We start from the raw sequence: 17,048 nt of genomic DNA, 5'->3' as shown, positions 1-17,048 counted from the left end.
ATTTCAGCAGCTGCTACAAATGCTGCTGAAAAAATAGCATTTCAGTAGCTGCTAGAACATGCTAAAATCATTTTTTTAAAAAAAAAAAAATTAAAAACGATAACGGTTAAAAACAACCCGTTGCAAACAATTATTTGACAACAGTTTTATTTAGATAAATAACCGTTGACATATTTTCCCTCCCATTCTAACCGCCAAAAATATAAGATAACGAACGATAACCGTTGTCGAGTTCAAAACTTTTACAACAGTTTATTTATGTAACACCCCGTAAATTTGGACCGTTATTATATTTTAAAAGTAATATTTTAAATCAACTTTAATTTAATATTAATTTTTTTGAAATAATAATAATTCGATAAAATATAATTTTATTTTATTTTGAATTAATATAATTATTTTTGATAGTTTGGAAATGTTTAAAAGTAATTTAAACTATATTTGAACCTTTTCTTTAATAAAAGGTTATTTCGATGAAAAGTCGTAAACATGGGATTTTTTATTTCTTACGGTCGTTGGGTAAATGAGTTAGGATATAGGGCATAGGGGTACTTAATTTTCTAGTAAACTCGTGTTTAAAAACTTTAGCGTTATCGAAAATCGCGTTTGACGAATAATTTGAATTTCCGTCAAAACGAATCAAAACCGAGTAAAAAAAAAAAATAGACCCTAACCCCCCATGAGGCATCCGGCCCTCCCCATTCTTCCTAGGGTTTCATTTTTTTTATTTTGTTCCTCTTGATCTTTGTTCTTCCGAAAATCCACAAAAAAAAAAAATCAAATAAACTTACAATCGTAATTTCATCATAACTTCTTCGTTTCTAGTCCGATTTTCGCAAAATTTATATTTTCGGAATCCTCTCTTCAAGATCTACATCCTAGTATGTTTTAATTTCAGTTTTCATTATGTCGATTTAAGATGATTTTGGGCATAATTTCGGTTTTAGTAATTATTATTGTGTTTTTGTTGTTTTTAATAGGTGAAGATTATGAGGATGATATAGGGGACTCCTATATAGTAGAGGATGATGGGTAGCTACTGTTTTTAGGGTTTTCTCAAGGGTTATTTGCCTTTTTCTAGCTTAAGGTAACTATTCCGAGTTACTCGGCGATATATGTCACATTTTTTTGTGTGTTGGATGTTTATGTGGTTGTTAATATGTTAAATTTATTTTATATGAATATATTTGTTAAAGTATGATTATTATGAGGTATAATTCATATGTTGGTAGTGTTGAATTGAATTGTTAATGGTTGTGTGTTGTTGGAATGGTTTTGTAACATTGTTGAGACGGGTTTTGGATGGAGAAGGAAGGAGACCGTAGGGCTGCCCAAAACAACCCAAAACAGCCCCAAATCAGGCAGTGAGCAGGCCCCACAGGCCGTGTGTGTGCCGTGTGTGGTGTGTGTATGTGGTGTGGGTGTGGCCATGTGTGTGTAGCCGTGTGTGTGGCCGGGTTTGGCCGTTGTTCGGATTGTATGTTTGAGCTTTTGTTTGATGTTTTGTAGTTGTCATTTGTACATTTGAACAATGCTTACATTTTGGCGTATTAGTAATTTTTATTAGTAGGAGAAATTGTTGGAAATGGGTTAGTTTATAAGTTAGAATAATTTTCCCTTATGTTGATAATTTTCACATGATTTGTATTATGTTGAATTATGTGATTTGAGTCAAAATGAACCAAGACTCGAGTGGGCCAATATGACCGAATGAGTTTGGTCAAATTAGGTTTAAACCGGTCGACCCGATTTGATTTAATGACCCGTCGCGGGACTTGGGTCGGGGATTTGTCTTTGCGGTAAGTTTAGATAACAGTGGATGACTTTGGTTGGAATTGGATGCTATATAGTAATGCCTTGATATTTATAATTCATATTTTGGAAACTTGGTACCTTAGCCATATTGGATTGTATTATTGGAATGTCATTGGATTATATTCTTGTGTAGCCTTCCATATGCTAGCTTATGATCATTTATATTTACAAGTTTGGACTTTTTGCCCTTTTTATTGTTAAGTTGGCTAAAGTATTCACTTGGGATGAGGTCTTAAGTGAGTATTTTCAGTTATTGTCATAGATAGGTCATTATAGTCTTTGACGAGTGTATGTTCACGGCTTAATAGCCTTTGTGTTTCTGGCTTGGTGGGTTTATATCCAAGCTGGGGCATGCCTTTCTGCCTATTTTGTGAGTAGATGGTCAGCTTAAGTACTAGCGAACCCTTTGGTGGACTCCTTAGGGTACTCATGTGGTTTTATCATGAGTCTTGGGTGCGGTGGTTTTATCCGCATTTCTCTTGGTCTGCGCAGTCTAGGATTAGGGTTGAGTCGTATCTTGGCCATGTTTTAAATGTAACCTCTGAGCCAAAATACTAGCTTCCCTACCTCGTGGTATAGACTCGAGTTACAAAGTGACTATTGACTGTACTAGGAACTTATGCCTGTCTCTAGATATATTGCCCTTTCTTGTTTGATGATTCTATGAATCATAGAAGGTGAGATGCAAGCCGGCTATGGTTGATAGAGTTTGGATTCCCGTGTGTTATTTGACTCACATGATAGTGTAGCTCACTACTACAAATGAGCACTTGGGCCACGGCTAAATTCGTGGCGCAAGTACTAAATTTCCGTGGCTAAATCATTTTGCCACGGGAATACCTTCCATGGCGCAAGTGGCCGTGGCAAAGGGATAGCCACGGGAAAAACAAGAACGTGGCTATTATTGAATTTTTGGCCACGGATTCTCTCGTGGCTAATAACTCCCGTGGCCAAAGAAATTTCCCGTGGCGAAAAAATAATTCCCGTGGCAAACAATATATATGAAAATTAAATAAATAAAACGTAAAATAATTTTTTTATTTTTCACAATGGGTATTTTATCATATACGGAACCGTGACAATCTAGATAATTGTTTCGCTAGTTAACTTGATTCATTTGAACGTTATTTCGTTTCACGAGTCATGCATTTGTGAGCATCGGAGAGGCTTCCCAGGAGGTCACCCATCCCAACACTACTCTCACCTGAGCACGCTTAACCGTAGAGTTATTTTGATGTGCCACCGAAATTGAATGTTACCTTTGTTGATATAATTAGCACTTTGAATCCTTTTAAGTTTATTTTTTTCTTTCAAATCTTACCTTTAGTACTATTTAATTAAATAAATGTTAAATATTTTACAATTTTTGCGGGAAAAACAATATTTTGGCCGAAACAATTAAATTTTCGACATTAACCTCCTGATTAATGATTTTGACATCATTTTTTTGCCCAAGTCAGTAAACCATTTTCTCCAAAAAGTAAAATTAATTGTGTTTTCCTAACATTTTTTATTTCTTTTGTTTATCGACATACTTATTTTCATTTCTCATGTACTCATTTTTTCGTATATTTTTCTTCGCAAATTCTATTGTATAACCGTTGTACCTGCGATATGAAAAATGAGACCATTTTTTGGTAAAATAATGACCGCTTTTTATAATTAAAGGTCTTTTTTCCCCAAAGTGATCACTATTAACCAAAAAATAGTCACTTTCTTACCCAAAAACCACGAAAAAGATTATTATACAAAAGAATCGCTTATTTTCCTAAACTGATTTCTCTTTGTTATGATTTATTGTTTTTTTTCTTAAAATTTTCACATTATTTGCACAAGTGACTTTAAATTATTATAATTTATATATATTTTTCCGTGTGATGCGCTCATTTTCAATGAAAAAAAATTTCCAAATTTTTTTTCTCAACAAGTTAAATTTTACGTAATTGTTTCATGGTACCCTCGAATTTTGACAGATTACATATGGTACCCTTTTTTTAAAGTTTTTACATATGCTACCTCTGTATTTACGTTTTTCAGTCTCAGAATACCCTTTGACAAACTTTCGTCATAACGCCGCTATTCATCATCCAATAATACCTAAATCCTTATTTTGTCTAATAAACTAACATTTAATACCTAAATAATATAACAATAACAACATAACATGCACAATTACTCATCAAATTACTTATAGGAGTAAAGACGTTATGACGAAATTTCCCGACCCCAAAGAGTATTCTGGGAATTAAAAAGGTAAACACAAGGGCAACATATGTAGAAACTTAAAATAAGGGGTACCATGCGTAACTGCAAAGTTCGAGGGTACCATGGAAATTTCCGTAAATTTTATATCAAATTCAATTTTTTCTATAAATATCCTATAAATAAAGTTGGAAATAAAATTTTGAATGAAATAGTTTAACAATATATTAATTTTTGATTTTCAAAGATAGATGGTAAATAACTTTTTTATTCAATTTGATATGCTAAATCTTTAAATGTGATACGATCATTTAAGATTGTTATTCAAGATTATAAAGTTTAATTTAAAAAAGTAAAAGAAATTAACGACTTTAATAAATAGAGTATATATTAAAACAATTTTTTTTAAATTATCAATATTTTGTAAAACCTACAAAACATAAATGTGATCTGTAAAAAATCAAAAAATTAGACGATAAACTTTTCTTTGCTTGCATATAAGTTTATAAAATTTTAAAATTTCTAATTAAATTAAATAAAACAATAAAAAATATTAATTAAATTAATCAAAGTGTTTCTAAATTTTTATATTCAAATGTATTTTCATATTATTATATTTGATTAAATTTCATTCGATTTAAGTCGGAAAAGATACTCGCCTCTCGAGTGTTTGTTGTTAAGTGGCTAAAAAAATATTTGCCACGGAACAATTCGTGACTAAATAAAATTTCGCCATGGGTGTGACATAGGTCGTGGCTAAAATGATTATTTGCCACGGGTGTAGCCTAATTCGTGGCGGAAGTGACTTTTTGCCACGGGAAAAGTTATCCCGTGGCATAAATTTTTTTCCAAAATAATGAATAAGTTTTTCCCGTGGCTAAGCAAAATTTAGCCACGAATTATGAGTTCCCGTGGCATAATTCGTGGCGCAAGTGATGATTTGTTGTAGTGGCTTGAGTTGGTCTAGTATTCACATGCTAGGACTATATGTTGTTTATATTGAATGTTTTTCATGAAAAGCTTGATTGTTTAGCCTTTATATGAGCTATGTATTATATTTGCTCATATTTATATGCTTTCATGTTATATTAACTTGAAATTTCGTGGCTGGGAGGAATCGGAGTTACTCCCCACTGACTGTGGCTTTCGTGTTTGTATAAAATGCGATTGACAGGTAGGTGATGCTTATATGGGGTACACGGACGAGCTAGCGAGCAAAGAAACCTTGGAACCTAGATTGGTTCCCATTTTGTAGTGACACGTATGTCACACTTTTTAGGGACACATGTCTCCCTCTGTACATTTGGTTTGTATCATTTTGTATTCCGCTATTTTTAGCGGTGGTTATGTAAATAAGTTTGTTTAAACCTTGCATGTTTTGACACCTTCCAATTGGATATCTTTATAACAGGTTCAGGTTTTAAAAATTACAGGTTTTTACTATAATGAACCTATTACAAACATATCCATGCAGTTTTTTTTTAGAAATTACGTGTTTTAATTTTTCCGCAATTTTTGAGGGTGTCACAGTTGGTATCAGAGCTTATTTGCTCCCGACGCACGTTTGTACACCCTACTATAAATAACTTGACCTTAAAATAATAAACTTGAGAGACGGGTAGGATGGGTAGATTTAGGATCTTATGTTGTAGTCTCTTTGTGATTGCTATTTGTTAAGTAAGCCTTTATTAAATAAGCCAATGTCTTCTTTAGCAAGATGGCTCCTCCAAGAAAAGTTGTAGATAATGAAATCCTACAAGCTCTCACTCAGATTCTTCAAAGATCATCAAAAAATCGACTGTTCTGCTCCTCTTCCTTCCCCGCCTCCGAAGGTGCCCCGGCACTTATACTTGGGTGGCAAATCAATTAACTCGAAACAATACTAAGACGTATGGTGGTGAAGTAGATCCGATGGCACTCACCGAATGGTTCCGTGAATTGGAGAAGAGTTTTGCCTTGTATGAAGTTCGTGAAGGAGACAAGGTGAAATTGGCTTCTCATTTTCTTGTGAAAGAAGCGGATAGATGGTGGTCTATGACTGGTCCTACTTCTATTCTTGAGCCTGGCTTTGGTTGGGATCGCTTTAAGGATCTAGTTGAAACTAGATTCTATCCAAAAGAGCTGAAACAACAAAGACTTAAAGAGTTCATGGAATTGAAGCAGGGAAATCTTTCTGTTCAAGCCTTTACCGACAAATTCAATGAACTTTCTCACTATGCCACAAGACTTGTCAAAAATGAAGACGAAAAAGCTTTCTTTTATCTTGAAAAGCTTACTCCAAAGCTTAAGAGTATGATTCGTAGAGATTCTACATCCTTTGTCTCGATCTATGATGATGCCTTATGGGCTGAGAGTACTTTACGGGCTATCGATGAAGAGGCTCGTACTACTAGTACTGCTAGTACTTCTCTTGGCAAGAGGCCATTCTATCCTACTTCTAGGCCTTACGTTGTTCCTTCTAGGCCTTATGTTTCTCCTTCTACCCCTTCTTATCCTAACAAGAGAAGGTTTGTTTCGAGTGATCAAGCAAATCAAGGTGCTCGTAATCTATCTCCTAGCAACAACAAAGGTCTTAAGGATCATGTATGCTACCAATGTAGGAAGCCAGCACATCCCGGAGTCGGTTGCTTTGATAGGGATAGGCCTATTATATGTTTCTTCTGCAATAAGCCTGGACATAAGGCTAATGTATGTCCTGCGAAGAAGAATGCTGTTGCTACTACACCTGCTATTCCTGAGAGACCGAGAGGTCGTATTTTCTTGATGAGCCGTGCTGAGGCTGAGGCACACCCAGATATAGTCACTGGTACGTTCTTAATATTTGAAGTTCCTTGTTTAGTTTTATTCGATACCGGTGCTTCTTTGTCATTTATATCGATGAAACTCTCCGACAAATTACCTATTGAATCTTCACTTGGTGAAAGCACTGATATATCTTTACCTTTCGGTGACATCTTTTCTTGTTCTAATATCTATTCCAATGTTCCTATATCAATATCGGGATCTATTTTTCCGGCTAATCTCTTTCGATTCCCACTTGAAGAATTTGATGTTATTCTGGGCATGGATTGGTTATTTACTTATCATGCTCGATTCAAATGCCGAGATCAAAAGATTATTCTTAAAAGTCCTTTGGGTACTCGCGTATCTTATCAAGGAGTTAGAAAGCAAGCTAGTGTGAAATTAATCTCAGCCATGAAAATGGTGAATGCTTTGAAGAAGGGTCATCAAGCTTTTTTATGCGTAGTGACTACTTCTGATTCTTCTCTTCCTCCTTTGAAGGATGTTCCTATTGTTTGTGAATATCCATATGTTTTTCCCGATGAATTACCTGGAATTCCTCCTAAAAGAGATGTTGAATTTTCCATTGATCTAGTTCCTGGAACTGGACCAATTGCTAAAGCTCCTTATCGTATGGCTCCTTCCGAATTGAAAGAGTTGAGAATCCAACTTGATGACTTGATTGAGAAAGGCTTTATTAGGCCTAGTGCTTCTCCTTGGGGTTCTCCCGTTCTCTTTGTAAAGAAAAAGGATGGATCTATGCGACTCTGTATCGATTATCGTGAACTTAATCGTGTGACAGTCAAGAACAAATATCCTCTTCCACGAATTGATGATCTCTTTGACCAATTACGTGGTGCTTCTACTTTTTCCAAGATTGATCTTAGATCGGGTTATCATCAAATTCCAGTTCGTGAATCGATATTCCTAAAACTGCCTTTAGCACGAGATATGGACATTTTGAATTTAAAGTAATGCCTTTCGGATTGACTAATGCTCCTGCTATCTTCATGGATCAAATGAATCGTACCTTTGGTGAGTACCTCGATAAATGTGTTGTGGTATTCATTGATGATATTTTAATTTTCTCAAAGAATGATAAAGATCATGCCAAAGACCTTCGTATCATCTTAGACATTCTTCGTCATAAAAAGTGGTTTGCTAAGTTCTCTAAATGTGAATTTTGGTTACATCAAGTAGCTTTTCTTGGACATGTCATATCCAAAGATGGTATTATGGTAGATCCTGCCAAAATTGAAGACGTTGTTGATTGGAAGAGTCCGAAAAATGTGTCTGAGATTCGAAGTTTCCTTGGTTTGGCGGGTTATTACCGTCGATTTGTGAAAGATTTTTCTAAGATAGCTAGACCGATGACTCAATTGTTGAAGAAAGAGTCTAAGTTTGTGTGGACCGATGAATGTGAGAATGCTTTCTTGGAATTGAAGACTAGGTTGACTACTGCTCCGGTGTTGACCTTACCTGAGGATGGTGTGGACTATGATGTTTATTGTGATGCTTCAAAATATGGTTTAGGTTGTGTCTTAATGCAAAATCGAAAGGTTATTGCTTATGCCTCTCAACAGCTGAGAGTTCACGAGGTGAATTATCCGACTCATGATCTTGAGTTAGCTGTGGTGGTGCATGCCTTGAAGACATGGAGACATTACCTTATTGGAGTTCATTGCCGAATTTATACCGATCTTAAAAGTTTGAAGTGTATCTTTACCCAGAAAGAGTTGAATATGAGGCAAAGAAGATGGCTAGAGTTAGTGAATGATTATGATGCTGAGTTGATTTATCATGAAGGAAAAGCAAATGTGGTGGCCGATGCTTTGAGTAGGAAGACTTGTCACTCTTTGAACACTATCCATGAATTACCTCATGAATTTATCGTAGAATTTCAAAAGTTAGGTATAAGCCTTGTTGAGAAGGGTTTTGATCATCTTAGTGCTTTGAGTGCAGAACCTGATTTTTACCGTGAGATCCGTACTTGTCTACCTGAAGATGCTACTTTCAAGTCCATTCAAGCAAAAATCCAACTTTTGCAAGCTAAGGATTGTGTGGTGGATAATGATGGATACCTTCGTTACCATGGTAGGATGTATGTTCCGAATGTAGCTGAGTTAAGAAAGAGGATCCTTGAAGAGGCTCATCTTTCTCCTTATTCTATTCATCCTGGTGGTGACAAGATGTATAAAGACTTGAGATTACAGTTTTGGTGGCCTATAATGAAGATTGATGTCCTAGATTATGTTAGCAAATGTCTTACCTGCCAGAAAGTGAAAATTGAGCATCAGAAGCCCGGAGGTTTGCTACAACCTTTGGATGTTCCTCTTTGGAAATGGGAGTCCATTGCCATGGACTTTGTGATGGCTTTACCTAGGACTGCTGGTGGAAAGGATGCTGTATGGGTGGTTGTAGATCGACTGACCAAATGTGCTAGATTTATACCTATCAAGGAGACCTGGAATTTAAATGTTTTAGCTGGTGCCTACGTGAAAGAGATAGTACGCTACCATGGAGTTCCTACAGATATAGTTTCGACCGAGACCCTAGATTCTGTTCTCGTTTCGGACTCGCTTACAAGAAGCCATGGGTAGTAAGCTACTAATGAGTACCGCTTTTCATGCCGCTACTGACGGACGATGAAAGAACTATCCAGACATTAGAGGATCTTCTCCGAGCTTGTGCCTTAGATTTCCATACTTCTTGGGAGAAATGTTTACCTCTTGTTGAATTCTCCTACAACAATAGCTATCAGGCCTCTATTAAAATGTCACCTTATGAAGCTTTGTATGGTAGGAAATGTCGTACTCCCGTTTGTTGGGATCAAGTCCAAAATGCTCATGTGTTAGGACCCGATTTGGTGACGAGACCGTCAATCGAGTTCGAGATCATTAGAGAGCGCATGAAAGCCGCTCAAGATCGGCCAAATCTTATCTTTGATGTCCGTCGTCGACCACTTTCCTTTGAGGTTGATGATCGAGTGTTCCTTAAAGTATCACCTATGAAAGGGGTGAAGCGGTTTGGTGTAAAAGGGAAGCTAAGTCCCAAATACATTGGACCTTTCCGTGTGATTGAAAAGATTGGTCCCGTTGCTTACCGTTTGGAGTTGCCTCCGAATTTGAGCAAGGTTCATAATGTCTTCCATGTATCTCAGTTGAGGAAGTACATTAGTGATCCGAGCCATGTCATTCAAGAGGAAATTCCAGATTTAGAGCCTAGCTTGACTTTGGAAGAAAGGCCAATCCGGATCCTTGAAAGAGCAAACAAGCAACTCAGGAGCAAAATTGTGCCCCTAGTTCGTGTTCTTTGGCGTTGTGGAAATGTCGAAGAAGAAACTTGGGAACCTGAAGCTTCTATGTTAGCTAAATATCCCGAACTTTTCTCGTGAGGTTATTCCTTTTTCTTACATATTCTCCGCGTTAATAGTCTTTGCTTAGTGTTTAGAAACCGTAATTAGGGTTTAGCTATAGCTAATGGAGTTATTACCCTTATTATAAAAAAAATTTGAACTAAAGGTTTTGAAAATATTTTAATGTTTTTCACTGGTTTTAACGTCAACTAGTGTTAAAGCTTGTTATTGGAGACGTCTGATAATTAGTTTTATCATTTGTTGGTGTAAAAATGTATTTTTATGTCTTTGAATTGGAATATTGATGTTCTTGAGTGATCGCCAAGAGTATCTCCGTTCCATTGAAAGGACACTTATATTTTCATACGTTCATATCTTGAAAATTTTGTTTAATTGTTTTAAAAAAAATGGACTTATATATATATACAATGATTCTTTCTTTTATGTTTCGGGGACGAAACTTTTTAAAAGGAGGGATGATTGTAATACCCCGTAAATTTGGACCGTTACTATATTTTAAAAGTAATATTTTAAATCAACTTTAATTTAATATTAATTTATTTGAAATAATAATAATTCGATAAAATATAATTTTATTTTATTTTGAAGTAATATAATTATTTTTGATAGTTTGGAAATGTTTAAAAGTAATTTAAACTATATTTGAACCTTTTCTTTAATAAAAGGTTATTTCGATGAAAAGTCGTAAACATGGGATTTTCTATTTCTTACGGTCGTTGGGTAAATGAGTTAGGATATAGGGCATAGGGGTACTTAATTTTCTAGTAAACTCGTGTTTAAAAACTTTAGCGTTATCGAAAATCGCGTTTGACGAATAATTTGAATTTCCGTCAAAACGAATCAAAACCGAGTCAAAAAAAAAATAGACCCTAACCCCCCATGAGGCATCCGGCCCTCCCCATTCTTCCTAGGGTTTCATTTTTTTTATTTTGTTCCTCTTGATCTTTGTTCTTCCGAAAATCCACAAAAAAAAAATCAAATAAACTTACAATCGTAATTTCATCATAACTTCTTCGTTTCTAGTCCGATTTTCGCAAAATTTATATTTTCGGAATCCTCTCTTCAAGATCTACATCCTAGTATGTTTTAATTTCAGTTTTCATTATGTCGATTTAAGATGATTTTGGGCATAATTTCGGTTTTAGTAATTATTATTGTGTTTTTGTTGTTTTTAATAGGTGAAGATTATGAGGATGATATAGGGGACTCCTATATAGTAGAGGATGATGGGTAGCTACTGTTTTTAGAGTTTTCTCAAGGGTTATTTGCCTTTTTCTAGCTTAAGGTAAATATTCCGAGTTACTCGGCGATATATGTCACATTTTTTTATGTGTTGGAAGTTTATGTGGTTGTTAATATGTTAAATTTATTTTATATGAATATATTTGTTAAAGTATGATTATTATGAGGTATAATTCATATGTTGGTAGTGTTGAATTGAATTGTTAATGGTTGTGTGTTGTTGGAATGGTTTTGTAACATTGTTGAGACGGGTTTTGGATGGAGAAGGAAGGAGACCGTAGGGCTGCCCAAAACAGCCCAAAACAGCCCCAAATCAGGCCGTGAGCAGGCCCTACAGGCCGTGTGTGTGCCGTGTGTGGTGTGTGTATGTGGTGTGGGTGTGGCCATGTGTGTGTAGCCGTGTGTGTGGCCGGGTTTGGCCGTTGTTCGGATTGTATGTTTGAGCTTTTGTTTGATGTTTTGTAGTTGTCATTTGTACATTTGAACAATGCTTACATTTTGGCGTATTAGTAATTTTTATTAGTAGGAGAAATTGTTGGAAATGGGTTAGTTTATAAGTTGGAATAATTTTCCCTTATGTTGATAATTTTCACATGATTTGTATTATGTTGAATTATGTGATTTGAGTCAAAATGAACCAAGACTCTGAGCTGGGCCAATATGACCGAATGAGTTTGGTCAAATTAGGTTTAAACCGGTCAGCCCTGATTTGACCCGTCGCGGGACTTGGGTCGGGGATTTGTCTTTGCGGTAAGTTTAGATAATAGTGGATGACATTGGTTGTAATTGGATGCTATATAGTAATGCCTTGATATTTATAATTCATATTTTGGAAACTTGGTACCTTAGCCATATTGGATTGTATTGTTGGAATGTCATTGGATTATATTGTTGTGTAGCCTTCCATATGCTAGCTTGTGATCATTTATATTTACAAGTTTGGACTTTTTGCCCTTTTTATTGTTAAGTTGGCTAAAGTATTCACTTGGGACGAGGTCTTAAGTGAGTATTTTCAGTTATTGTCATAGATAGGTCATTATAGTCTTTGACGAGTGTATGTTCACGGCTTAATAGCCTTTGTGTTTCGGCTTGGTGGGTTTATATCCAAGTCGGGGCATGACCTTTCCTATTTTGTGAGAAGATGGTCAAGCTTAAGTACTAGCCAACCCTTTGGTGGACTCCTTAGGGTACTCATGTGGTTTTATCATGAGTCTTGGGTGCGGTGGTTTTATCCGCATTTCTCTAGGTCTCATGAGTCTAGGATTAGGGTTGAGTCGTATCTTGGCCATGTTTTAAATGTAACCTCTGAGCCAAAATACTAGCTTCCCTACCTCGTGGTATAGACTCGAGTTACAAAGTGACTATTGACTGTACTAGGAACTTATGCATGTCTCTAGATATATTGCCCTTTCTTGTTTGATGATTCTATGAATCATAGAAGGTGAGATGCAAGCCGGCTAGGGTTGATAGAGTTTGGATTCCCGTGTGTTATTTGACTCACATGATAGTGTAGCTTGAGTTGGTCTAGTATTCACATGCTAGGACTATATGTTGTTTATATTGAATGTTTTTCATGAAAAGCTTGATTGTTTAGCCTTTATATGGGCTATGTATTATATTTGCTCATATTTATATGCTTTCATGTTATATTAACTTGAAATTTCGTGGCTGGGAGGAATCGGAGTTACTCCCCACTGACTGTGGCTTTCGTGTTTGTATAAAATGCGATTGACAGGTAGGTGATGCTTATATGGGGTACACGGACGAGCTAGCGAGCAAAGAAACCTTGGAACCTAGATTGGTTCCCATTTTGTAGTCACACGTATGTCACACTTTTTAGGGACACATGGCTCCCTCTGTACATTTGGTTTGTATCATTTTGTATTCCGCTATTTTTAGCGGTGGTTATGTAAATAAGTTTGTTTAAACCTTGCATGTTTTGACACCTTCCAATTGGATATCTTTATAACAGGTTCAGGTTTTAAAAATTACAGGTTTTTACTATAATGAACCTATTACAAACATATCCATGCAGTTTTTTTTAGAAATTACGTGTTTAAATTTTTCCGCAATTTTTGAGGGTGTCACAATTTAAGCTGAACTGTTGACAAAATTTCATCAATATAAATAGATAACGGTTACATACCGTTGTCAACAGATGAATATAACAACGGTTTTGCACCCAATAAAGCCGTTGTTAAATTTTGACATTCAATTAAATAAGATAACGAAATGAACCGTTATCATATATAATATTTAACAACGATTTTGGAACGATAAGACGTTGTCAATAGTAAACTTAGACGACGGATTTGATACCGTTCTTAAAATTTAACAACGGTTCTTGATGATATATAACGGTCGCTTGTTATTTGTACAACCGTTGTATATATTTAACAACCGTCGTTGCAATAACGGTCCCGTGTTTCTATTTAAAAAAAGTAATTTACATTATTTGACCGTTATTGGACGTCTTATTTGGCGTAGTGAGTGGCTAGGGAATCATTTCCATATGAAGGATTTGGGAGAGGCACAACGCATTTTAGGTACCCGGATCTATAGGGATAGGTCCAAGAGGATACTAGCATTGAGTCAAGAAGCTTATATTGATAAGATTCTTGATTGGTCCAATATGAAGGACTCCAGGAGAGGGTTTCTTCCTATGGGTGAAGGGATCACTTTGAGCAAGTCACAGTCTCCCTCCATACCTAAGGAAATTGAATGCATGAAGACCATCCCTTATGCTTCCGCTGTTAGGTCTATCATGTATGCTATGATTTGCACTCGTCCCGACATCGCGTATGCTTCCAGCATGACGAGTCGTTACCAAGCCAAGCCAGGTGAGTGTCAATGGATAGCCGTAAAGAACATCCTTAGGTATTTGAGAAGGACTAAGGATTCATTCTTAGTGTTTGGAGGGGAAACTGAGTTGTATGTAAGAGGTTACACGGACGATAGTTTCCAAACCGATCGGGAATGTTTAAAATCCCAATCCGGCTATGTTTTTATGTTAAATGGAGGAGCTGTTTGCTGGAAGAGCTTCAATCAACGCATCACTGCGGATTCTACAACAGAAGCTGAGTACCTAGCAGCATCGGAAGCTGCAAAGGAAGCTGTTGTGATTCGGCAAATGGAAGGACTAGGAGTAGTCCATACTGCCGAAGACCCTATCACTCTGTATTGTGATAATAGTGGAGCCATCTATCAAGCTAAAGAGCCCTAATCTAGTAATAAATCCAGACACATAGAAAGGAAATATCATGTAATTAGAGATTACGTGGAAAGGAAGGAAATTGACATTTGTAAAGTTGGGACATACGATAATGTTGCTGATCCTTTAACCAAGCCTTTATCAAAGGCTAAGCATGATGGTCATGTCGTCGCAATGGGATTGAGACGAGTACCAGATTTTCGTTAGATTATGGATATGTAATAATTGGATATTGTATCAATTTTATATATATGATAATTACATTCATTGTTTAAGTTTTCATTTATGAATTCTTTCTTTTAATAAGATTAAATTTCAATAATCTGTTTATCTGAATAGGTTGTATGACAACTTGAACCCTATTCAAGTGAACAAGATGAACTTTGTATTTTGTCCCTAGTCACTTAATGAGATGACGTCTCGGAGTGACTAGATTGTAAGTCGATCGATGGTTGGTTCAATACCATGAGGTCATAGAGATGACTGGTCGATTACATAGGCAGACTGTATAACACTTTGCCGGACAATGACCATATATAGAGTCCCTTAGTTCTATTTCAGACGCCTGGTCGTGGCAGGGACTTCTATGATATTCCTATGAGTCGATTCTTTTGACTGGAGACTATTATTTGAGTCAGTGTAGTTTCTGAGTGACCTTGGTGTTTGTCCTAGGTCTTGCCTTGAAAGGAGGCCAAAGGGCATCCACTTGGTCATGGTGATCTTCATTAAGCGAAGATAGATAGGACATACAGGAATTGTCCACCCACGTTTGGTCTCCATATCTCAGGCCACTCGAGGAGTTATAACTGGAATTGTGTGGCCACGCTCGGAAGTAATCTATGGTAGATTTTTCCGATTTTGCAGTCACACTCCCGATCGAGAAAAACACTCACAATATGTTCATGTGCAAGTGTGACCTGAAAGACACCTTGCATTAAGTGGGAGATTAAAACGGACAAGAGAATTGGTAACGCACACCTTGTATCGGACAAGTGGGAGATTTTTGGAGCTGGTGTCCTCCACAATAGTGCGGATACAAATTAAATCTCATTATAGGAAATAGGGATATTTATATTTATGTAATCCATGTCATTTGATTAACGTAAATCAATAACGGTTGGCTAACTAGAGTTTGACGTTATTGTCGTATGACGGCGGTGATCAACTAATCCCTTTCGGTCACACGCACCTAAAGAAACGAGCCCCAATAAATATCTAATTAATTGTATGTGATACAGTTTAATTAGTCCCTTGATAAATTGACTAAAAAGTTAGTCGATTAATTTAGAGAGATCGAGTTACGAACTCGGGCCGACGAAATTTATTATTTAATCATGCGATAATTGAATAATAAATTATTGAGACGGGTTTTAGTAATTAATAGTTAATTTACTAATGTACTACTTGACTAATGAGATTAGTGCTAGTGCATATTATATGTATATGTACATAAAAAGAGTGTTATAAGATGAAAATAATTGGGAAACATTTTATCATGCAAGATGATAAAATAATAGTTTTATATCAATTTGTGTGACAAATTGTAAAAACAAAATGGACCCATAATGGATATAGGAACAATGACATACATCCATTAAATGGATGTTATGGACACAACATTTAATCTTAATCATGGTTGATTTGCTTTTGTTCTTCCCAATTATTTTATCTTCTCTATGCTAATTAATTTAAGCATGCTCACAACACTCAAGTTACCTTCTTCCTCTCCTCTAGAAATTGGCCCCCCTTTACTAATTGAGTAATTGTTACTCATTCTTTCAACAACTTTTGTGTGGAAAATCTCTCCAACCTCTCCCTAAAATATTACTAGAAATCCTTACTAATAGTTAGTAGCAAAATCTAATATTTACATATTACTAAAAGGTGTTAATAATATTATTAATGGTACTATTTGTAGTATCTAGTTAATACTACTTATACTAATTTTGTGGCAAGTTCTTGAGTGCAATCGGTTGGAGGACTTCCTTTTGGAGGCTTTGGATTTCTTGGAGGATCATCCTATTATTGTAAGCTCAAGAACAACATAGATAGGAGATCTTGTTGTGCCCATATTTTCCGATCTACTAATGTAAGGAACATTATTACTCTCCTCTCTTGGCTAAATATCTAATGCATGCAACATAGATCTTGGTCATCGAAATTAAAATGGTTTTTACAAATATATTTTGGATGAATATTATGAGTTAAGGAACTTTAAAATTGATCCTAATTTCTTAGGCAATTAGAGTTAACCAACATGCATTCACTTAGTAAGAAAAACTCATCTCGACCATGCCATATAGGTCTTCCATTGGCTTTCAACCTAGGATAGACTAAACATGATAATGAAAGACACAAACTTTCATTTAAGCAATTCATCAAACATTTCATAGGCATGAGAGTAAGGCGAACTAGTAGTCA

At 35.9% G+C, this 17,048-nt stretch overlaps 1 protein-coding gene across 1 annotated transcript; it reads left to right on the top strand.

Moving 5' to 3' along the window:
* Window positions 1–5,928: 5,928 nt before the first annotated feature.
* Window positions 5,929–14,639, top strand: LOC141617866 (uncharacterized). The gene is made up of 4 exons (XM_074434999.1): window positions 5,929–7,068; window positions 7,300–7,654; window positions 8,332–8,396; window positions 14,454–14,639. Exons 1-4 carry the CDS (start codon window positions 5,929–5,931, stop codon window positions 14,637–14,639), a joined length of 1,746 nt encoding a protein of 581 aa, XP_074291100.1.
* Window positions 14,640–17,048: the final 2,409 nt, after the last annotated feature.

This window comes from Silene latifolia, chromosome X (assembly GCF_048544455.1).
Source record: "Silene latifolia isolate original U9 population chromosome X, ASM4854445v1, whole genome shotgun sequence".
Taxonomy (NCBI): domain Eukaryota; kingdom Viridiplantae; phylum Streptophyta; class Magnoliopsida; order Caryophyllales; family Caryophyllaceae; genus Silene; species Silene latifolia.
The sequence above is the reverse complement of the archived record's forward strand: the minus strand, read 5'-3'. Positions and strand labels throughout refer to the sequence as shown.

Bases quoted from the DNA above. Each gene is read 5' to 3' on its own strand.
- LOC141617866 (XM_074434999.1), top strand. From the start codon at position 5,929: ATGGCACTCACCGAATGGTTCCGTGAATTGGAGAAGAGTTTTGCCTTG. The intron at 7,069-7,299 runs GTTATTCTGGGC...CCTCCTTTGAAG, and splicing joins TCCCACTTGAAGAATTTGAT to GATGTTCCTATTGTTTGTGA. The intron at 8,397-14,453 runs GTGAATTATCCG...GTTTGCTGGAAG, and splicing joins AACAGCTGAGAGTTCACGAG to AGCTTCAATCAACGCATCAC.